Source organism: Momordica charantia (assembly GCF_013281855.1).
Source record: "Momordica charantia cultivar OHB3-1 chromosome 2 unlocalized genomic scaffold, Mcharantia_2.0 BLBB01000002.1, whole genome shotgun sequence".
Classification (NCBI taxonomy): Eukaryota; Viridiplantae; Streptophyta; class Magnoliopsida; order Cucurbitales; family Cucurbitaceae; genus Momordica; species Momordica charantia.
Window position 1 is genome coordinate 5,912,010 of NW_028275160.1, and position 23,060 is coordinate 5,935,069.

At 35.0% G+C, this 23,060-nt stretch overlaps 4 protein-coding genes across 9 annotated transcripts; 2 read left to right on the forward strand and 2 right to left on the reverse strand.

Annotated features, from left to right (window-relative positions):
- Positions 1-1,851: 1,851 nt before the first annotated feature.
- GIL1 (glucose-6-phosphate isomerase, putative (DUF641)) lies at positions 1,852-7,607 on the forward strand. Its single transcript, XM_022292805.2, has 4 exons — positions 1,852-2,028; positions 2,272-2,439; positions 5,546-6,261; positions 6,566-7,607. Exons 1-4 carry the CDS (start codon positions 1,982-1,984, stop codon positions 7,330-7,332), a joined length of 1,698 nt encoding a protein of 565 aa, XP_022148497.1. The 5' UTR covers positions 1,852-1,981; the 3' UTR covers positions 7,333-7,607.
- Positions 7,608-7,834: 227 nt separating this feature from the next.
- On the reverse strand, positions 7,835-12,410 carry UCP2 (uncoupling protein 2). 6 transcript variants are annotated; one of them, XM_022292777.2, is made up of 9 exons: positions 11,876-12,407; positions 11,444-11,662; positions 11,267-11,345; positions 10,955-11,088; positions 10,778-10,876; positions 10,560-10,664; positions 9,720-9,794; positions 9,297-9,383; positions 7,835-8,093 (listed from the first exon to the last, which is right to left on the reverse strand). In XM_022292777.2, the coding sequence occupies exons 1-9, from the start codon at positions 11,954-11,956 to the stop codon at positions 8,070-8,072; spliced, it is 903 nt and encodes a 300-aa protein (XP_022148469.1). In that variant the 5' UTR covers positions 11,957-12,407; the 3' UTR covers positions 7,835-8,069. The 6 variants fall into 6 exon arrangements, 2 of the variants coding, with proteins under 2 accessions (XP_022148469.1, XP_087976871.1); XR_015789305.1 differs by lacking the exon at positions 7,835-8,093 and adding an exon at positions 9,868-9,944 and having other exon boundaries at positions 9,318-9,383; positions 11,876-12,410; XR_015789304.1 differs by lacking the exon at positions 7,835-8,093 and having other exon boundaries at positions 9,309-9,383; positions 9,720-9,944; positions 11,876-12,410.
- A 618-nt stretch (positions 12,411-13,028) lies between these two features.
- Positions 13,029-14,845, forward strand: LOC111016996 (DNA sliding clamp PCNA). The gene is made up of 4 exons (XM_022292621.2): positions 13,029-13,421; positions 13,891-14,043; positions 14,139-14,236; positions 14,333-14,845. The coding sequence occupies exons 1-4, from the start codon at positions 13,103-13,105 to the stop codon at positions 14,561-14,563; spliced, it is 801 nt and encodes a 266-aa protein (XP_022148313.1). The 5' UTR covers positions 13,029-13,102; the 3' UTR covers positions 14,564-14,845.
- Positions 14,846-15,516: 671 nt separating this feature from the next.
- Positions 15,517-22,805, reverse strand: LOC111017041 (neutral ceramidase 1). Its single transcript, XM_022292684.2, has 9 exons — positions 22,132-22,805; positions 21,756-21,964; positions 21,127-21,471; positions 19,839-20,103; positions 19,497-19,764; positions 19,267-19,392; positions 18,080-18,143; positions 16,826-16,995; positions 15,517-16,422 (listed from the first exon to the last, which is right to left on the reverse strand). The coding sequence occupies exons 1-9, from the start codon at positions 22,470-22,472 to the stop codon at positions 15,874-15,876; spliced, it is 2,337 nt and encodes a 778-aa protein (XP_022148376.1). The 5' UTR covers positions 22,473-22,805; the 3' UTR covers positions 15,517-15,873.
- Between the last annotated feature and the right edge of the window lie 255 nt (positions 22,806-23,060).

Sequence of the window (23,060 nt, forward strand, 5' to 3'; positions counted from 1 at the left end):
TTTTTTCCCTTCCAGTTTTATTTTTTAAATTTATTTACAATTTTCGTTTTAAATTCTTCTTGATATTTTATTTTGTAAGGTGCTAGCAATTATATGGCAATTGGCAAGCCAAGCTCAATTAATTGAGCATGTACCAACAATATTCTTAATTTGTAAATATAGCAGAAAAAAAAAACACTCACAAAAATAAGGACTAAATAAGTGATATATGAGAATTAAAAAGAAATTATGTAAAAAAGTTCAAATAGGCTTCTTAAATTTTTTTCTAAATATTTATAAATACAATCATCTGAATTGCTACCCGTTAAAATTTTTTCTTATTATTCAATATACCTTCTATCGTCTTTAATACATTTAAATAATTTTTAAAATTACATTTAAGCGGTGATTATGATTGAGGAAGTTTCTTAAGGTTTAAAAATATTTAATGACTCGATTTACTCTCGATTATTTTAATTGTCGTTATTTTTTCATAAAATAATTTTCATAATTATTTTTCATTTTTCTTTTAATAAAAGAAGAAGATGTCTCTTGGGTTGCCTAGTGCGACTTGTTTGATATATTTAAGTAATAATGGTATTTGTTTGTTCTTTCGTCAGCAAGATTGTCATATCCTCTCCGCAGAAGATGAATTTATTCGACTAATTGAATTACGAAATATTTGTAGCGCTAGTCCTTAATCTTTTAATGGTTTAATTTAATTATATTTTTTTTACATCGGTTCGTCAATAAAATTCAAAAAATAATTTTAAATTATTTACCTTGTTTGGATTTGAAATGTATTAAATTAAATTTCTTTATTTGGATGTTCGTCAGAAATGAAACAAAATAAAAATTTTACTCGGTTAGACTTTTAATCTAAATTTATTAATTAAAAATTTAAAATATGACAAGGTTGAATAGGTCATTTATTTTCAATAAAATCCGACATTTTGATCTGAATTTTTTTTTAAGTAAAAATAAGATTGCATTCAAAATGAGGTAACAAACCACCAAAATCAGTTTGGAATCCGTCATTACTTCGAAATCTCTAGAAATTTAAGATACCAAACAGAGCCTAAGCAATGGTAAAAATATATATATTTTAGCTTTGACCATTGTTTTTCCTACAAATTATTGTTTAACATATATGAATATATAAACATGACTCCAAATAAAGGTAGATATCAAGTGAACATAATATATATATATTAAACATTAAAACAATGTGGATTTTTCAATTTTTATGAAAATTTCATATAAAAATGTAGATAAAATGTCATTGTCGATCGATATTTTTGAAAAATTATTAAAAAAATATTTAAATTTAACAAATAAACATTCCACTCATTTTAATTAAGTTAAAAAATCTTAATTATCATAAATTGGACTCGTCCGTTCAAAAGTGAATAAAAAAAAAGAGGGAACAAGTTTAATACCTACTTAAAAATTAATTTCTTTTGTATTTTTTTACAATCAAATATAGTACCGGTGAGAATTATGATTAGTCACGTACCACCTTCAATGAATATAATAATGACTAAAATGATTAGTTTTTAAAATTTTAAATTAAAAACAAATTAAGAAATCATGGTAACAATATATCTCAATTAGTTAAAAGATTATATAATGACAATACTAGGAGAGATTTTTTTTTGTTTTTAATTTTTGGAAAAATAAATAACTTGTAGAGTAGGAAGAAGAATTAACGACATCTCTTTTTCATGAATCCAACAGCTTTCACTTGTCTTTGTAGCAAAACTTATTCATTCTCTCTCTATGTATCATCAATATTTTTTGAGTATCAATAATAATATCATCTTATAATTAATTACACTTCCCTCAAATTCCGATTCCTCCGTTCATCTCCCTTCCCTCTTTCTCTCTCTCTCTCTAAATTTATATATATATATATATATATATTTGTAGTTTCTCTCTCCTCTCTCAAAATCTTCGATCCCTCCAAACTACAGCTTATTCTTCAAACGACTGAGATCGAATTATGTTCCCCAATCTCCTGCTTTGCTCTCACCGTCTTGACAATTCCAGGTAATTTTATGCATCGATCGCGTCTTTTCTTTCGATCTTCGATTCGGTGATCGAAGAGTTTCGGTTCCGTATTTTGCTTTGCAATTTATAGGAATTAGGAGCATTTTTCGATGTGTGAGAAAGCGATGGACCATGGAATGGAAGTTAATTTGTCGATCGGAAATTGAATTGAATTTATGGCGGTGATATATATGTGTAATGCGCGGTTTGGTTATGGAAAATGGCGGTGATTAATTATTGCAGGAAGAAGAAGAAGAAGAATGGAGTTGTGAGGAGCAATATGAAGGGCGGTGAATTTGAAGTTGAAGATGATCAGTTGCAATCGCCGTTCTCCGTTCCTTTCCAGCGATCAGATCCTCTGGAGCTGAAGCAATCCAGATTTTCTCTGCGTTCCGACTACTCTTGCTGCAGGTTCCTCTCTCTCTCTCATACTCCAATTCCCCTTTTTAATTTCCCTCTCAATCATCTCGTTTAAATTCTATTCTTTTTTCTATATTTTCATATCTATTTCATTCCACTATTATATATATATATATAAAATTTTTTTTTTGCATAAAAATGAATTTATATTATTATCAAATTCTCACTCTGAAGTCTGATCTGCTTAATTTTAACGTGTAATATTCATATTTTCTCAACAAAAAAAAACGTGTAATATTCATGTATTATATGAGTAAATTAGATGATTCAAAGTGTTTTTTAATTTTTTAATATACATCGTCTGATTCTAAGTGTTTCTTTTTAATATATTCATGTATTATATGTATTTGTAATTAGATGAATTTATCTTCACTCCTTTGAATAATAGACCAATCCATGATGTTTAGTTATATATTTAGTTTGGTATAAAGTTTACAAATCATCGATAGGGTTTTTCTTTAGAATCTCAATTACAAATACAAAAGTGATGATTAGAAATGTGCTGACTCTTTCTGCGCGCACCTCGACTACTGTTATACTTGGTTGACAAGGTAACTTTTAGGATATCAAATTCTAGGTAGGTGGCCACCATGGTTTGAACCTATTCCCTCTAATCTCTTTACTATTTACACTGATCTTTATTGACAACTAGGTCATCCCATGGTTGAATGAGCCACTCTTTTAGAAATAAAGATACATAAATTATTTAGTTGTGGAATTTGTAATGAAAAATAAAATAAATATTAATAAAAAAAAAACTATGTATCTCAACCTTTTTACATGGTTTAATGCGTAAAAGATAATGTTTTACAAAATTTATCAATTTTAAGCATAGTTGAACGGGCCAAGACTAAACAGATTTTAATCACCATCTTCGTATGTTTATTGTTTAATTATTTTGTTATTTATTTGAAAAGCAATTATCTTGACTATAAATGCCTACGATTTAATAATGGAATAGTACGACTTTTAACATGTTTATTTAAAAATAACAGAATTTGCTAAAACTCCAGAATAATATTTGAGTGCTAACGAGTTAATAGGCATATTCTACTTACTACTATGGGAGAGAAATGTACAGACGAAATTTTTTCATTTTTTTACAGAAATAAACAATTTGTCAAAATTGTCGCCATCGTTTTCAATTTTACACTTCCCGAATCCAAATTGCTCTGAAACGTATTTTAGATGGCTAACCTAACATAATTCAACTAGTTAAAAACACCTATCTTAGACTAAAAAGTTGAGTTCGAATCCTCATTCCCACATGTTGTACTAAAAAAAATGTTTTTGTTTATTTTATTAAATAAATATCATTAGACCTAGATAATATTTTGTTTTAATACCACATGTGGGATGAGAGATTCAAACTCACGGCTTTTTGGTCGGACATATAGTACCACAATCCAAATATATCACTGAGATTGGGTTTCTAAAATTTATTTAAAGAAAAAACAGAAAACAAAAAACAAACAAAAGATTGGACAGAGTTGAAGAGTGAATATATATTTTTCTGACTGTGAGATAATTTTATTTTATTAAAACAAAAGGAGAAGAAATAATACCTAAATTTCAATCTACACTCCCAGTACTAAAAAAACTAAGGTAAAGGAGAAAATATGATATAAATTGATATAATTGTTTTTCTTTAGGATAAGTAAGACGTGAAGTAAGAGAAAATTAAGGTTCTGACTAAATCTAAATTATGAAACTAACTGATATTGAAAAAATTAGATTTTGAAGATAGTTTTATAATTATTTAGAAAAATATCAGTTGTGTTTCTCGACAATAAAAAGAAAAAATAACTATCTCAAGAAATAAAAAGAAAAAAGAACAATTTTTTTTAATCTTTTATGGAAATAAATTAAAGAAATTGACTTTTGAACTAACAAAGAAAATGTAGAAAAAGAGAGAAATATATTTTAATTTTTTTTTTGTCTTTTTCCTTTAATTAAATACATGTTTTAATCTCCAATATTTAGAATTTTTTCAGTTTAACCAGATTTTTAAAAAAAATTTAATTTAATAGTCGTTTTTAAATATCTTTTAATTATTCCCTTATTTTTTTGCTTATTTAAATTGTGTGGTGATAAGTTTGCATGGCATAAACTCAAGGATGATTTAGATTATACAAGGGATTAAAGTTTCCAATCCGTCCCTAAATTTCCAAGAGTGTAGTAAGAATTTCAAAATTTCTTTTAGGAGCCTATTTTTCTTCTAATTTTATAGCAACTCACTAAATATTATGTATAGGTAAATTTGTTGACATTAATATTAACGATTTTTTTTTTTTACAAGATTCACCAACGAAGTTGAGTGAGTACAATTGTAAAATCTTTAAATAGGAGATACTAAATTAAATAAAATGTATTGTCACTCTAACTAAAACATATATATTTAATATCTATTTGGTAACATTCTTGTTTCTCGTTTACATTTGATAATTGTTCATATTTCTCGTTTTTTAATAAACTTTGAAACCATATAGTCAAGTTTTTTTTTCCTCCTCCTATTTCAGTTATTTCCAAAACTATTTTATCATTCTTAACTTATAAAAAGTGCATAATAAATATTTAAAAATAAATATAAGATACAAATTTTGAACATTTAATTTTAAAATTTTTAATTTCATATAAAAATTAAAATTTTTATTTTGAAATTTTAGAAAACAAAAATAACAAATAATTATCATCTTTTTTATTAATAAAGGAAAAAAAACTAAGAAACAATTACTAACCGTAATTCTATTCTGTTTTTCAAGTCTAATTTTGTAGAATACTTGTCCTTGGCATAACGTACCATAAGTATAATTCAGTGATTAAAGTATCACGTAAAAAATGTAAAATTTTTTCCTTTATATTTATTGTATTAAAAAAATTGAACCTTAAACATATATTCCATCTAAAAGACACAGTGAGTTTGAATCGCTAATCCATCGTGTTGTTACGCTTAAACATAATTAGAATAATTAATAATATATGTGATTCAGAAAAGGGGAGGTGAAACTTGAAAGTGGGTCTGTTTTTGTGATCAGTCAGAGTTGCTGTGTAGCTCCTCCTCCTCAGTCTTCACTCACCGTTCATTTTCTTCTTCCAGAGGCGCCGCCTTCAAGGAGAAGAAGAAAGGCGAAATGGCCAACAAGGTCTCCAACTTCTCCGATCTCATTCAACGAGTCACCGCTTCCTGTTTGCTCCACCCTCTCGCCGCCGTCCGTCATGATTCCGGCGAGATCGCCGCTAAGAATCGCGAGGCGTCCTACGATTCCGACGAGCTCGACGAGGACGAGGAGTCTGCGGAAGCAGAGCAGGTGTGGAATACCGGAGGAATTAGGGCACGGGAAGGGACCAAGGGAGGGGAGTTAATCGGAGTGGAGAAACTGGTGGAGATGGAGATTCTGATGAACGAAGTCTTCGATGTCGTCTCGGCCATGAAAAGGGCCTATGTGAATCTGCAAGATGCGCATTGCCCCTGGGACCCGGAGAAGATGAGGGCGGCCGATGTAGCGGTTGTGGCGGAGCTGAGGAGGCTAGGGGTACTTAGGGAAAGATTTCGCCGAAATTTGATTGTTCACGGCTGTGCAGGCGGAAGGGGGCGGAGGAGGAACGGCGTTGTCGGAATGCTGAAGGAGGTCGTTGCTCCGTACGAGGCGGCGATGGAGGAGCTGAAGAAGGAGGTGAAGGCCAGGGATGTGGAGGTTGAGAATCTCAGAGAGAAGCTCAAGAACTCTGTGACACTTTCCAAGGGCAGCAGCTATGGCGGCAAGAAAGGAAGATCGCAGTCCAAGAGGAAAGTCGGCTGCAGTTTTGGTCAAGGTATGAGATCAATATTCCAATTCCTGATAGACTGATTATAAACATTATGCATCTTTCTGCTGCGATTCTTGATCTACAGAAACCTAAATTGCATTATCATAATGATTTGTTGGTGTGCATTAAATGAAGCAAAATTACCTGATTTTGCTTGTACTATAACTACAATTCAATAGGAAGAACTTAGCAATAGAATGAAGCCTGTTGATAGGAAAGGGAGTAGAAGAAAAGGTTTTACCATTTTTGGTTGATTTGATTGAAAATTTGGGGCCAAAGATCTCACAGCTGACGCCTCCATTTATGGCAGTGGCGGCATCCCCCGTCCCTGAGCTGTTCGAGGCCACAATGAGCCAAGTGAAAGAGGCCTCAAAAGCCTTCACATCGCTTTTGCTCTCCCTTATGCGCTCTGCTCACTGGGACATTGCTGCTGCAGTGCGCTCCATAGAATCAGCCATTGCTGAAACTGACAATGCTTACCTTGACACTGTTGCCACCACCCACCATGCGAAGTTTGCTCTGGAATCTTATATTTCCCGCAAGATTTTCCATGGGTTCGATCACGAGACCTTCTACATGGATGGTAGTCTCTCCTCGCTGCTCAATCCCGACCAGTTTCGGCGGGACTGTTTCACCCAATATCGTGACATGAAGGCCATGGATCCTGCTGAGCTTCTTGGAATCTTACCAACTTGTCATTTTGGCAAATTCTGCTCCAAGAAGTATCTTTCCATTGTTCACCCCAAAATGGAGGAGTCCTTGTTCGGAGACTCGGAGCAGCGTCGACAAATCTTGGCTGGTAACCACCCCAGGAGTCAGTTCTATGCCGAGTTCTTGGGGCTGGCCAAGGTGGTTTGGCTGCTTCATTTGCTGGCATTCTCGCTCGACCCAGCTCCAAGCCAATTTGAGGCAAGCAGAGGAGCTGAATTCCATGCACAGTATATGGAAAGTGTGGTGAAAGTCTCATGTGGACGGGTATCAACTGCTCTTACTGTGGGATTTCCAGTTAGTCCTGGGTTCAAGTTGGGTAATGGTTCTGTCATCAAAGCCAGAGTTTTCTTAGTTTCCAGGAATTGAGATATTTTTATGGCATTATTTAGCTTACCCACAACTTGTTATGCTTTCATCCTAGTTTGGCTAAAAGAAAAACAACAATAATAATTGACAAAAAAAAAAAAAAAAACTTTTAGGATGGTAGAACAGTGATTATAGTAAGCTGCCGTCATCATTGTTCCACCTTTTCTTTGAGTTGTAAGTTGGAATCCTTCTTTCTTACATATTTGTAATTTAGTAATCTAAAAGAATGACTATGGCAAGTCATTCATGTTTATAATTATGTATGATTATGTGTTTACCTTGAGTTAAATGATAATAGATGCACTATTGCACTGTGGTACGAAACAAGCTCCCTCTATCTAATATGTAACGTTTCTAAATCTAAATTGTACATTGGCAACCAACTCATAGAATTGTCCTGTGAATTGCATGCAAGTTAGCCTAAACGAACTCACGAATCAGCATCTAGTTACCATTTACTTGGAGGTAAGAGTGTTCGAGTGAACATTAAAGGCCCTGTGAATTTCAGAAGATGGTTTTATTGCAAAATTCATCTCTGGTACCAAGAAAATTCCTAAAAGCATAGGGCAATATAAGTAAAACAATTCAGGAGTTTGGTTTGAACTTTCTTCAACGATTACAAATAAACGTATTATTATACATTGAATTGAATTGGAGAAGAACGTGGTGATCATCATTGAAGGAGGAAAGGGAACAATCTCTGATGCGCCTGAAAGGGCAGATTTCCTGCAAAATGTTTATAGGCCGAAAAGCTTCTTTGCCTGCCAAAGTTTGAGCAAATACTTAAAAAGACTGACAATTTTATAGCTCAGATTGCCTGTCATGAGTACTAAATTGAGTATAGTTTAACAAAAACAGAAGGAAAATTATTTAGATTAGTCAAACAAAATGAAGCAAATTAAAGAAGCTTTTAGCACATGTTCTACAAGTTTTAAAGAATTCACCAAAAGTTTGAAACCCCTTGACCACCTACCTCCAGTTGCTTTTGTCCCAGAAAAAGGAAAAAAAACAAAACAAAAAGATGGATTTTAGAACATAGGAAGCTAAAAAGGCAAGCATATTCCTATCACCTAAAGAATGGAAATCCCAACCGAGGAAAAGTAGGCATTTAAATTTAAGTTAAATACTATTTTGGTCTCTACAATTTTTGTTAATTTTAATCCCTATATTTTTAAAATATTTATTTTGATCTATTTAATCCCTAGAATGGATATTTTAAAATTACAAATGACTAAAATGAACAACAAAAGTTAAAACAGAGACTAAAATGAAAGTTTTGAAATTACAAATACCAAAATGAACCAAAGCCATTGTTTCTTTCAAAACAACCAAAAAAAAAAAAAAAAAGACCAAAGCCAAAAGTATAGATACCAAAATAATATTTAAGGTGTGCTTGGGAGTAATTTTGGCATGTTTGGCAAATTAAAAATGACCAAAATCACTCTTGCAAAATTACTTCTCTTTCTGTTGATCATGTTTGGAAAATTAAATAATTGATTTTATATATATATATTTTTTTTATAAGAAACAACACTCCCAAACACACTCTAGATATATAAAAAATCACTTTAAATTGATTTTAAGTATAATTTGGAAGGTGATTTTGAAAAATCAATTATACTAAAAACTTTTTTTTTCAAAATCACTCATTCTACCATCACTCCCAAACACACTCTAAATATACGAGGATAGGTGATTTTGAAAAATCAATTATACTTAAATATCTTTTTTAAAATCACTAATTCTACCATCACACCCAAACACACTCTAAATATTATGAGGATTGGTGATTTTGAAAAATCACTTGAATCTCTTTTTTCAAAATCACTCCGAACTTGAGGATAGGTTCAGAGAATGTCTTTCCCATTCTACTTTCATCATTTCTAAGAAAAATTATAGAAGTTTCTCCCACTCTTCGTTCAGCATGCAGTAATTAAGAACAATTAATAATTTGAAAATCTTACTTTCTCAAGAGTCAGAAACATGACCACGTTCCAAGATCCAAGCCGACCAAAATTTGGAAGAAATCCTTTGTAGAAGGCAAAAGGCCCCTGTAGTTGATTCGTTGCACAATATTATAAGATTACACACTAACGATTTTCCATAAAAAAAAATTAACAAGACAATAGAGTATTGTGGGCATGAGCTCCTAGTTTATTTTCCCTAGTTATTTCATCTTCATATTATTTGCTTTCAGAAGCCATTTGGATTCACTCTGGAACTAAGTTAACAATATGCAGTGCAACAGAGTTGTAAGTTGAGATTCCTCAAGAGTTTTAGGATTTTGCATCTTTTTACAAGCCAGTCCAGAAGCGGCTTGATAGTAGTTTTTAGATCTAAATGTTACATAATTATATCAAACCCCATAAAAACAGAAATAGGCATACCTCATTCTTTAAGGTTTTGATGAAGCAATCAACGGTATTTTTGTAGGTCGAATCTCCCATCATTCTTGATTTCACCTGGAAAATAAACCAAGGCATCAAAGCCAACATCGACAGACTACTTAAATTACAATAAAGCTGTAGAACTAACTTCATTAGGATCTACTAGCATCCACTCACTATAGCTTGCATCAGCAAATTTTGGGGTAATTCTACAAATTGAATTGCCTAAATAGCAAAATGAGAAGGGAGAATACAGAGCCCAGCAAAAACAGTACAAATAAAAAATAATTGAAATTTCTAAACAATAAAAAATGACACAAGTATGATATGTTTATCACATCACTCATCGTGACAGTCAAAAGATATAGATGCAGCAGAATCCAGGAATAAAATGAACACATATTGACTACGAAAGAAAAACATTACGACTCATCATTTGCTTGGTTACTTCACAAGATGGCTAGATATTATAAAGAGAAGTATCATTTCAAATCCCAAACAAAAATTTGAGCTTGATGCTCTATAAAATTTATAGCTATACACTTTCTTCATGTTTCCACGGTTAGTGCTTCTCTTAATATTATCATAAAAGATTCCACCCACTTCATCATAACATTCAGGATAATGTTGCAGCTGTAGGGGCAATATCGTATGAGAGCAGAATCAATATGGCTTAACGAAAGGTAATTACTATAGTGTAGTGTAGCAAGCATTAGAAACCATTCTGATTCGAATCAAACGACTAGGCTCTGCAGAGAAACATAAATATATTCAAATATGATGAAAAGAAAGAAAGCCGTAGGATTAACATCAAGTCCCAAATGGGGAAAGAATGCCTACCACATCAACTGGGGAACCAATGCAAACCGCAAAGAAACCTGCACCTAGACCAGCTAGGAGGTGAGTAAAAATATTGTCTAGGAATCCTGGAATTTTCAAAATCATCTGCGTGAGTATAAAGTAATATATTACTAGGGTTCGAACACTAACTCAACTGTTAATGGCAATAACTTATAAAACTACAACACAATTTGAAGAGATTACTAATGTTTATATACCTGCTTCACTTGGTCATAACTTGCCAGTTCTGCAGCATTGATAATAGCATTCCTTGCTATGTTTGGACCAATGCCCGTCCACAAGGCCGTGAGTCCTTCCTGCACCTCAAAATATTTCAGGAAAAGAACTAATTAAGGGATATCAGATAGAGAAAGATATGCTATGATATGACTAGCCTGTCTTATGATGCTAAGATATGCATCTAAAGTGCCTGAATAACGTCTAGGCACCCCAATTGGCAATTTCCCTTCAGCTTGAAGGCGAACCTTTACAAGATCAGTTGGATTAGCCACAGAAATTGCTAAAGCACCTGCCATAATAAGGAATCCCATTACAGCAGATTTGACAGGAAACATATATTCGTTTCAGTGGGCAGAAAATGCAATGAAATGGCAAGAATATTGCGGGACCTTCATTTCGGGAGAAGGAGATCGACGATGCAAGTCAAATTACATTTTCAGAATGAAAAACGTATAAAATCTACCTACCAGTAATCAGAGCAGCAAAAATCTTCTGATGTAGAGGTATATCTCCAACAAAATTATTGCCGACTAAATATAGTTTAACCTGTCTAGTGTTAAAATTCTTAGTTACAAGAAGTGTACCATGTAAGGATCAAAGATTAGATGTCTATATCCATCAATTTGGAAAATCACTGCACTCACAGGATCGTATAGCCCAATCCTTAGGCCGCCATAGATACACTGACGATGTAATCCTGCAATAACTCCCTTCCAAAGGGCTGGCAAACCTTCTTCCCTAGCAATGGTGGCCATAGTTCCCATTAAGCCCCTGTATTTCGATTGGCTCACCCCATCTGCAGCAGCTGCTCTCTTCTGCAGCTGAAGTCTGACTTTTGCGACGTCCAAAGGAATAGTACAGAGCTGCACAATTGCAAACAAAAACCGAGCTAAAAAAACAACAAAATGACCAATTCACAGGCCCAAGAATCAGATCACCGCAGTCTAAAAAATTCCTAGAATAAAAAAAACATAGTCCACTGCAGCGATCTCGAAGAGTTCATTAATCAGTCTAGAGCAAACAAAGGAGGTGGATACCGTGAAGCGATTCATACAGTTGTGCAAATCGAAATTTACCTCGGCAATGCAAGCGGCGAAAGCACTACACAGAAATATCTGAAAGAATGAGAAATCGGTCTGTGACTGAGGATCCGCCATTTGAGGACGGAAAACAGAGCTAGACAACGAGGATTGCAAACGGCAAGAGGAATGAATGACTCGGGTGGAGTAGAACAGTGAAATTAGGTCTTTTCTATTATAGAACTCAAAACTTAATGAAGAAGCAAAGGTAAGTCGACAAAACTGGCTTCGATGGCCACCATTCACGGGCGTTTCTCAGCGGTAGTTGTACAGTAGCATCCAGTATCCCCGGAGTATTAAATCCAGTAATACCCTAATCGAATCAATAGAGAAGAAAATGAAAAAGGACCGCCGGCGACAAGCTCCGGCATCGGAAGCCCCACCAGCAGCAGCTTCCTCCGACGGAAATGGAGGTTTGGTCTACGTAGCGGTCTGGTGAATCAAATCACACCACATGGGCATCGTACTTGCAATACAGGAGCTGACGGAGGAACAAGAAAATGGTTAATAATCAAATCTCATTAATTGAAATGCTTTTTGGATTATCTGCTTTTTCTCTTTTTAATACTACGCAAAAAAAAAAAAAAAGTTGAACAACTTATTATTAAAAAAATATAGGTATCCAACTTTTTTTTTTCTATTTATTATTATCATTTTAAATTCATTATGGAAGATCAAATCTTCTACTTTACGGAAATAACAGGCACTTTATAAAAAATAAAATAAAAATTTAAATGGATGGAATTAAATCCTAACAACTTTTTTTTTTCAATTCGAGAATTTAAACGTATTGGAGGTAAGTAAACCTCTCTGTCTATATATTCATAATTATCCTTTAATCGTTATTTATATAGACCTCTTATTAGACCCAACAAAAACCTCGGGGAGAAACAATCTCGGGCCAAATGGCAAGCCCACAGTAGAAACTCTGGGAAAGAGAAACAATCTCGGCCCAAAATAAATTGGCCCTGATGGACGGAATGAATCATGGGCCGAACGGCAGGCCCACTGTTGAAATACTAGCCGGCAATCCCGCGTTGTTCAAAAGAGTGGCGGGAACGACCAAATTACCCGACCCGCCAAATCGAACTCTCCACTTTCAAAATGCATTCCCAAATTGTTTGACTATAAAACCCCAAACTCGAATTTCGTTCTCTTACTTCTCGCGCTCTTTCCAAAACCCTAGCCAGCCCCAGCCCTAGCCCTGCAAGTTCTCTCAAGAAAATGTTGGAACTCCGTTTAGTGCAGGGTTCGCTCCTCAAGAAAGTCTTGGAGTCGATCAAAGATCTGGTGAACGATGCCAACTTCGATTGTTCGGCCACTGGATTCTCGCTTCAGGCCATGGATTCGAGCCATGTTGCCCTGGTGGCTCTTCTTCTTCGAGCGGAGGGATTCGAACACTACCGCTGCGACAGAAACATCTCCATGGGAATGAATCTGAACAACATGTCGAAGATGCTCAAGTGTGCCGGAAACGACGATATCATCACAATTAAGGCGGATGACGGCAGTGATACAGTCACTTTCATGTTTGAAAGCCCCAGTACGATCTTGTTCTTTCGTATTTCTTTGGTTATTTAAATTAGTTTTGACTCTTGTGCGTCGTTCTTGTAGTTATGTAGTTTTTAGGTTATCAGTCTGCTTTTCTTCCTCATCTCTGTGAAACTTGTTGATCTGTTAATTTTAAGCTACCGGAGTTGCATGTCGAGGTTCTTTAGGTCTCGAAAATATTGTATGGTCATGCAGTCTATGTCAAGTGGTTAGATAGAAGCAACATCTATAGTTGATAATCTAGTGTCCGTGAAGATTTACATGGAACATGATCTGTATCCTTGGTCTAAGATTTTGTCAACCAACTTAAAACTTCGATCACCTGCAAGTTGTCATGTCTTTCTGTCAAATTTTTACACGCTTTCTCCGGATCTGGTGACTGCTTTCCTCTAAAGTGCTTTGGGAAGTGCATAACTGATGTTTTCTTTCTTGCCTCTTTTCCGTCCTCTGCATGATATCAGCCCAAGACAAGATTTCTGATTTTGAGATGAAATTGATGGACATCGACAGTGAGCATCTTGGAATTCCAGATGCAGAATATCATGCTATTGTTAGGATGCCTTCTGTTGAGTTTGCTAGAATATGTAAAGATCTCAGCAGCATTGGTGATACTGGTATATATTGATATCCGTCTGTGTTTTTTCTGGTTAATGTATATGATAAATTCTCGGATTATTCAAGAACTAATTAAGTTGCCCAATTCTTGCAGTTGTGATTTCTGTGACAAAGGAAGGTGTCAAGTTCTCAACCAGAGGTGATATTGGATCTGCCAACATCGTTTGCAGGCAGAATACTACTGTAGACAAGGTCTGCACGTGTTTTTAAATCTGAAGTAATCTCAATTTGTTTTCTTAATCTATTTTTGAATTCTGAATGTTGATTCTTGCATTTTGGGCAATGCAGCCTGAAGAAGCAACAGTCATAGAGATGAACGAGCCGGTTTCTTTGACATTTGCTTTGAGGTATATGAATTCGTTCACCAAGGCCACACCCCTATCCAACACAGTTACTATCAGCTTGTCTTCTGAGCTACCTGTTGTTGTTGAGTACAAAATAGCAGAGATGGGATATGTTAGGTTTTACTTGGCTCCCAAAATAGAAGAAGATGAGGATGAGACAAAGCCTCAGGTCTAGACTTATTGAGTTGCAACTTATAAATCCATTTTTAGGATGTTCCTCTAACTTTTTTTTTTTTTAAATGTAGTATAGCAGTTATGATTTGTAATTTAAGAGTTTTTCCTTGTCCAATATGTACTTCTGCTTATGAGTTTTCAGTTTTTTATTTATTTTTTCTCTTATCGTATCTTCAGTTAATTTTGATAATAGGATATTTGAGGGATTTTGAGTGTTGTGGTAGAAAACCACTCTCTAAAATGTTCATATTTATGCAAGGAATTATGTTGGTTTTTGGATCCAGCTCCATCCTCGAGATTGTGCTGTGTAAATTGGCTCTCATAGGGTAGAACTATATTGAGGAGGAAAGTGACGAAGCAGCAATTTAGTACTGCTTGCTGCGTTCAGAAATAACTGTTTGATTCGGGTGAATGCCAGAAATAACTGGTTCAGCAATTTAGTAGGTTTCGTGCATTTTCAGTTTATCTATATGAAGATTTAGGAATGATGAAAGGCAATAATAGGGAAAAAGAATGAAAGGGCAAATGAGCACAGATGTGATATGGGTATCTTTGTTTAGGTTTCTTGTAAGATAGCGATAGAGATGGGAGACATTTACTCTTATTGGATTGAGATAAAATATTATATTATTTTTATTAAGTATTCTAAGATTATTTGATTTCATAGAAATTTAGTAATGTAAATGAGTATTTGAATTAAGCATTTAATTATAAATTTCTTTTTAAAAAATTAGTTGAGAAATTATTTAAAATTAATAATAATAAGCGGAGAATTCCCACTCTCAAAGGTGCTCTGGGGTGAACCGTCAGAGCCATTTTGTGGTGCTTGTAGAAAGAAAGGAATAGCAAGGTCTTTAACAATTCCATTTCTTTTTTTTTTTTTTTGTACAGATTACTGCTTCTTGGTATTTAAACCATAAGGTTCTCTAAGTTCGGTTTCGTGCATTACCATCGTTTATTATAATCAGTCACATGAAATTGTTAGATTTAGTAATTATACAGAGGGGTCCACTTATACAATATCAATAGTTTCACATGGACGATTACTATTGTTATGAGCAGTAGTCTTATACAGCCGAATAGTGTTGCTCAGTATTTTTCCTACAAGTATATCATTGTCTCATTTCTGATGATTGAGTTCTGCTTGACACTTAGAAGATTACCTCTCTGCCACATAAAAGTTGAAATTTTAATGTGAATAGTCCAGATTCAGAACATACAATATACAAAACTGGACGTTTCACATGCCTGCTGTCTATTACTGTAATGTAAGGTACTCCCAGATGTAAACTTGGGTTTAGTCCCCAATTTCTACGCTACACCAAAAGGACTAGACGAGCCTGTGAAATGGTGGATTGATCCGAAAAGACTTTTTGCTGCCCCAAAGTGTGTTATTCTGTACATTCCTGGAATTGCAGTTTTAGGGATTCTCCATTCTATGGTTGCATGACTTCGACTGCTAAGTTTGAACGGTCTCGACCACTTGAAACGCAGGCAGAAATCATCATCATCGTAGGCTGGAACCCACAGCTTTTTGCTGTGGAGAATCTCCACCAGGGCAAACGTACCTTCAGTCATAAGATCGTTCCGAGGACAGGCTGACCAGAAGGTAACCGTCACCATATCGCCTCTGTTGAAGGTGGAATTCTTGGGAACATCAGATCTTATATCCCCAAATTTTATTGAAGTAGGAGTCGTATCCATCACAACAGGTGGTAGTAAGCCTATCTGCTTGTCTAGTAAATCTGGAGGTTGTGGCCCTGCGTCAACTTCTCGGCCATCTATGAGTGCACAGGCAAGCTTCTTAAACTCCTGAATGTAGGCACTGAGAGTGTGAGGACCGTATAACGTAGAAGCGCCCTGAAAACAAAGATCTTACATTGATAAGTCGGAAAATGCGAAGTTCTTGGCAGTTGGCTGTGCTACACTGCTTTTATGCGTTCTCAGAGCTAGCAGCTAGGAGAGAAAATTAAGAATCCAATAATACCTCAATAATAAGATGAACAATAAGATGTGTTCATGCAGAATTCCAAATAGCAATATCAAGATTACAGCGTTTACAAGTTTCAGGTTTTTCGACAAGGAAATGTAATTTTTTCTGATAATCCTCATTATCTGTAACCAATACCATTGGGTTGAATTTTATCCCTGTTTCACCTTACTAATTTTCTTTTCCTGTGGCTAAATACTTCTCACTATGAGAGAATCTCCTAAATCGCCTCTAAATCAATTTCACACACGACTCTCTACATATAAATCTTACCTCATATCTCTGCACCTGGTACTCTTCGAAAGTGGTGACATACTGTGAATAAGAATTTGTTAGTCCTGCAATAACAATATGAATGTCGCCACTTAATCCATTTTTATCTCCATCGGTAAGCACGGTCTTCACAGCATCACGAAGGCGCCTTCCAGCCATTGTTGTGAATTCTGGTTGGAAAAGAAGTCCAGCAGTTCAGGATGGATGTAATAAAGTGACTATGGAATTATAATTTCTGGGAAAATATAACAAGAACCTTTTATACAATGAAGGTAGACATGAAGCTAATGGAAAGCAAACTTAAACATAAAATGAATATCAACCTATTAACTGTCTCCTATTACCCCAAGAACCATGGATTTGTTCAACTGGATCTATAGTTTGCTTTACCATTATTCCTCTTTTTTGTAATTTCAAACACCCTTCTAAAAAATAGGAAAGTATTTTTTTTAAGAAAAAAAAGACCCTTAGGAAATTCCTTTTGGGTTCCTAAGGCTGGATTGTTCAAGAGTGGGAAATAGGGGCTCTTTTCCACCTAAATTTTCTCATGAACCTCTCCACAACCAGGTTTCAGAACTTCAACTCCTTGGATTCCCTCCAAAATAAAATCCAAAGAAACAGAAAAAATAAAAAAGAAGAGGAACGTTAACAGCATAGATATCCAATTAAGCTAAATTCACTGATAAACGTAGGCTTTCTCAAATAATTTATGAGCTGAAGAAGATCGAGAACTTTTCCCAATCCATAGATGTAAACAAGGGAGTATCATCCACAAATTGAAGATAGGTTAGAAGATGAGAGAGATCCTTCCTGTCAGGACATGGACGGTCTTCCCTGGGGCCTTCTATTTCCATTGATAATGATAAAGAAATTAAAGCTCAAAATATTCCCCACATTCACCTCCTCCAAATCAAGCCAATTAGTTTGTAACTTGTACCACTTGCACTTCAGACATAATTTAGCCAATTAGTTTGTAACTTGTACCACTTGCACTTCCGACATAATAATATATGCATAATTTGACCTACTTGGTCCACCCAAGCTTTTGGTTTGCACAAGAATCGCATACAAACTCATTTGTAGGAAAAACTAACAACTTCAACAAGCAATTTCTGCAGGTGCAAATATTGAGATTTGAAAGCAGCATGTACAGTTTTATAACAAAAATGGAGGTCGAATATGAAGGTGAGTTTCTCAATATCTGAACAAAATGTATAGACTGGTAAAAAAAAGTAGGATAAAGAAACCTACAACCTCCAGGTACTCCAAGAATGATTAGCTGCCCTACTCTGAGGATTTGGATGGGAAGTATTGAAGGCTGTAGAAACAATGAAAAATAAATTCTCAGAATACGTGGATTTGGATAAGTATTGACCCATATGTTCCATGATCAGAGGAATTCAGATGCGGTTTCATTAGTCATATTTTATTGGTGAGCATCCCTCAGTTTAATATTGTAGTATTTTGTCGCATGTTTATAATTTTCATGCATTCACTACTTAAATATAAAGAAATCCTGACTACGATCGTCGATTGTAAATCTAATACTGAAAGACGTGGACTGATTATTTGAATTAACCAAGAAAATTTTGCTTCTGTTGAAAAAGAGTATAAACTACTGAACCCAGAGATTTGTGTCAATTCTTTTTTGTAATCACAATTATTGATTACAGTGTTACCAGCATCCTTGCAAAGAAATTTAAAGTGACCATATGGCCCATATCTAATTTGAAAGAGTTATGATACAGATTTTAGTTTTGAATTCTCATATTTATTCCATTTTAGTCCCTAGACTTTTGAATATTCTATTTACTCTTTGGACTTTGCATAAAACTCATTTTAGTCCTTATCGTTATTTTCTTAAAATTATTTATTGTTTGTTGACCACATGATTAGATGTCTATATGAACAGGTATGAATCTACATGTATGTTGTAAGTTAGATATTAAATTTCTTTTTATTTTATTTTATAAGAAACCGAACTTTTCATTGGGACAAATGAAAATAGGAACACATATAAAGGGCATACAAAAACAAAAGCCGGAGGAATACCTAAAGAAAGGGCTTCCAATCCAAAAGAATAAAACTTAACTGATAATTACAAAACAAATGCGAAACAAACTCCCATTAAGAGACATTAAATCTAATGAGATCCCAAATAGACTCCCTATCCCTCTCCACTCACTAAAGATTATGTTGTTTCTCTCCAACCAAATCCCACACAAAGTCTCTGAAGCAGGACCAAAGCAGGATTTTGACCTACATTATGAACCTCTAATTTTCATGAATGTGATTACTTTACTATGGGAGTTATATCTATATTAATCAACAAAATTACTATACTTCACAAGTAAATAGTATTTGCAGATTTTAAACAGATATGATATAAAGAAGCAAAAAAATTTATCATTGCTAAGAAAAGTTTATTGATTGGAACTTACAGCCCACTCATACGGTTTTCTCATTTCACCAGTATCCAGCAAGATGGGCTTTGGCTGTTGACAATCAACTTGTTCCTTCCCTGGTTTCTTCAAAAGATTGCGTATGAACCTCCAAAAAGGATTTCCCTGATAAATTAACATCATTGAGGTATAAAAGGATGGTAAAAGAGTTTATAAGATTGGATAAAAGCATCCATATCGTAAAAACTACCAACCAATATCATCATTACCTTGTCATCTCCTTGCTCAAAATCAAAAGCACCTGGTCCATCAGTGGTTCCAGCGGCAAATGCGAAACCCATTGCAGCAGGACATGTTTGTACCACTTCAGTAGTTCCTCCACGTTCAAGAGTTACCTCAAGCTGAGAGAAGTCTACATATGTGTGACGGTAATCAACCTTTCCTGTTAACTGCTCTGATGCATGACTAAATAGATCAACTGCTTTTCTGAATTGTCTCTTTCCTATAATCCGCGTGCTTTCGAATTCATCTGGATAACTGCCATATTGACATCACAATTTATTTATAGCTTCTCTGAAATTGTATAAGGTTCTTCAATGCAGGACGCTTACCCTGGTCCTCTGCCGTAGCATAGCTCATTCTTCCCATCACAGGTACTGTGATTGAAATCACATGGAAGTCCAGTATCTATACAGAATGTTCCAAGAACATTTGGGCTAACATCACCGCAGTTTGATTGACAAAATGCAGACACAAATCGGGGTTTGTCGGCATTCCTGAGGGCACCCCTGACACGCTTTGAAGAACTCAGAATTCTGGTTGCTGATCTACCGGAAGGAGATTGGAATGATACAGCGAGCTCAAGTAACTCATGATCTGTGTCAGAAAGATACCAGGAAATTGAGAATGATATGTTTCCTATCTACAGAAGAACATTCTTTTTTATTTATTTGTTGACTTTTACAGTTATCTGCTACACTTATGCAGCTTCAAAGAGTATTCATAATCAAAACCAGATGCGCGATGCATATTAGACATTTTAAAACGTATTTACGCCTTCTGCAGTTAAAATTTACTCTACTCTACTGGTCAGTACCTGATAGGATCTAAGGAGTAAGGATAGACACACTGGATGAATCCACTAGTTATAATATACCATGAGAAGCCCATCGTATCATGTAAATCATTGAGTACCCTACCAAATATGTCACAGTCGCACCAATAATTTACTTTTGGCACACATCTTAACCAAAAGAGGAGCGAACAAAATTGACAAGTCAAGTAGGTGCTTGCTATGAAAGTATAACAATTCATTGGATCTTGTTTTAAGGTGGTTAAGATTTTTCTATGGTTATCATTTGGTGAACATCTTTTTAATTTACTGGTTGAGATATAGAAAGGAATAATGGTATTGGTATGGGAAGCTAGGTTAAGGTAATCTTTACTAGAACTATAAATTCAGGCAAGAGAGTAGACCCAATCCCGTACGTGAGGTTAAAGTTGGTGAGAGGATGACAACTGGGACCGGTCCCATATTAAGTATCGGAGAGAAAATATCGTCCCTTTCCTATCTTCTGATTTTAGAAACAACTTAAAAACATATTACCTAACATAAATTATAATATAGCCAGAAGAATTGATTGATCAGAAACATGGCTGTTCAAACATTTACAGATTTTCTGGCCCTATCAACATTGATAAAGGAATTACTGAGGAGTTGGTATGTAGAGATATCAGACCATTTGGTACAGACTAATGAACAAGCAGCTATAGCAAATACAGAACTATAGCTGTAACCATACTATACATTCATCCACATTACCTGTCCCAGCTTATCAGTTTCCAAAAGTTGAATCGATTAAACAGCACTTTGAGGTAAAGCTTGTGAAAATAACTTACAATTAATGGACAGGTCTGGTATTATGTTTGAGACTCTTCGTGGGATTCTGTCATCTACAGATATATCCAAATCCAAGTTTATACCTCCTTTTTTCTCAAACCAGTCCTCCATGAATCGTGCAGCAGCACCTTTGTTGTCCCCACTAATTAACGAGTTTGTACGACTCATAGAAGTTCCATGAGTCGAAAACCAATTAAAGCTACCAATAGGGCCCCACTCCTGATCCACAAATTTTAGAAGTGTCATCTGCTTGTCAACATTGTATTTGTATTTACGAAGCTCTTCTCCAGGGTTATTGAGATATGCACTAGGGCTGCGGTTTACACCTGCATCTAACAGCTTTCCTGCAAGTTGAGAAACCAAAAACGTAGGCAATTCATCTTTCAATACTCCAAAAAGTGATCCAATCTACAATGAGTTGCTTCATGCAGTCATCAGATGAAATCTCATATTGTTAGATACAAACAAAAGCATTCTATTCCACACGATACTCACAGAATCTGTGTCTATGCCATCTTGAGAACATACATATCTCTTTGCAGTAATATAAAATCACTAAGGAAGAGAAAGAGAAAAATGCAGCACATCCACTTAATAAAGTGCAATGAGCATGAGCCCTATCCCTTACCCTTGTTTATGAAAATTGATCCTGGGCGCAGATTCTCATGAGCCTCTATAATGCTGTTCTCAATACCATTTACAAGGGCATCAAATGACTGTCGCACAAATCCAAGAGATGTCACTATGTATACAATGTACTGGAGATAACCACCTGGTCCAGCATGAGTATGGATTCCACTAATGGCGACATTTTTTTCAGTGTAGAGGTTTCCATACCTGAAAATGAACGACATTACAAGCTGGCTCCAAAGTCCAAACGACTTCTCCATCCCCCATTACCAAATTTCATAACGAAATAAACATCAATAATACATATAGATTTCTAGCAATCCTCTTAACTTACAGAGCCATAGTTTTAGGTTGAGATGCAATGTTTCAAATACCTTGCCTTCAATCTCTGGAGCACCTTGATCGTCACCAGCTGCGAGGCCATGCAAGCATCGAGATTAACGAATACAACCCTTTCTCCTTGTGGCTCCGCGACAATGAATGTACGAGCTCGCAATCTGAAGTGAACTCCTGATGCAATCTGCTCCATGTTGGCATATCCCATCATGTTGACATCCGCCGCCGGCCCAGTGATGTCGTAGCTTCCAACCCCGATCAAATAGTTGGAGTCCGACGAGAAGCCTTTATCATTCTGCAGCAGTAGTAATGCACAAGTCCAAAACAGAGCTTCACACGGTCTCCGAATGATGAAATTAAACAGAGAAGGAACTTCCATCGCTCTCGCCTCGATCAGGTAGGGACGAACATCAACGACTTCTTTAACCCTTTCCGTTGTTCTTCATCGATAATTTCGTACTTCCTAACGGAAATCAAATGAAATTTGAAGTAAAAGAAAATTGAAGGAAGCTCGGGATGAGTATAGCATGCACTGCAGACAGATTTCTCAATAAATTGCGAAGTCAAACTCGTGAGTTCACACAAAATTCTTCTTTCCAGTGAGAGCTCAGTTGAGATTGAAGAGTGATCATCAATGGTGAAAAAGACCGATTTATTTATTTATTTATTCTTCTTTTGAGAAAAAATGCAAAAACCAGCTCTATAAACGTGTTCCAACTTCCAATATTCTCAACTACTCAATGGAGACGTGATCCACCCCTTGAACTAAAAAAATAATAGGAAAATTATAATAAATGCTAAATCACATAAAATAAATATATATTTATAAAAAAACATAAATCATTTTTTAAAATGGCACAAAATAGTTTTTAGTTTTTTTTATTTCCAAAAGATTTTTTATTATTTTTTTAATAATAAAATAGTTGTTAGTTGGTATAAATATGTATAATTATCCTGTGTTTTAATT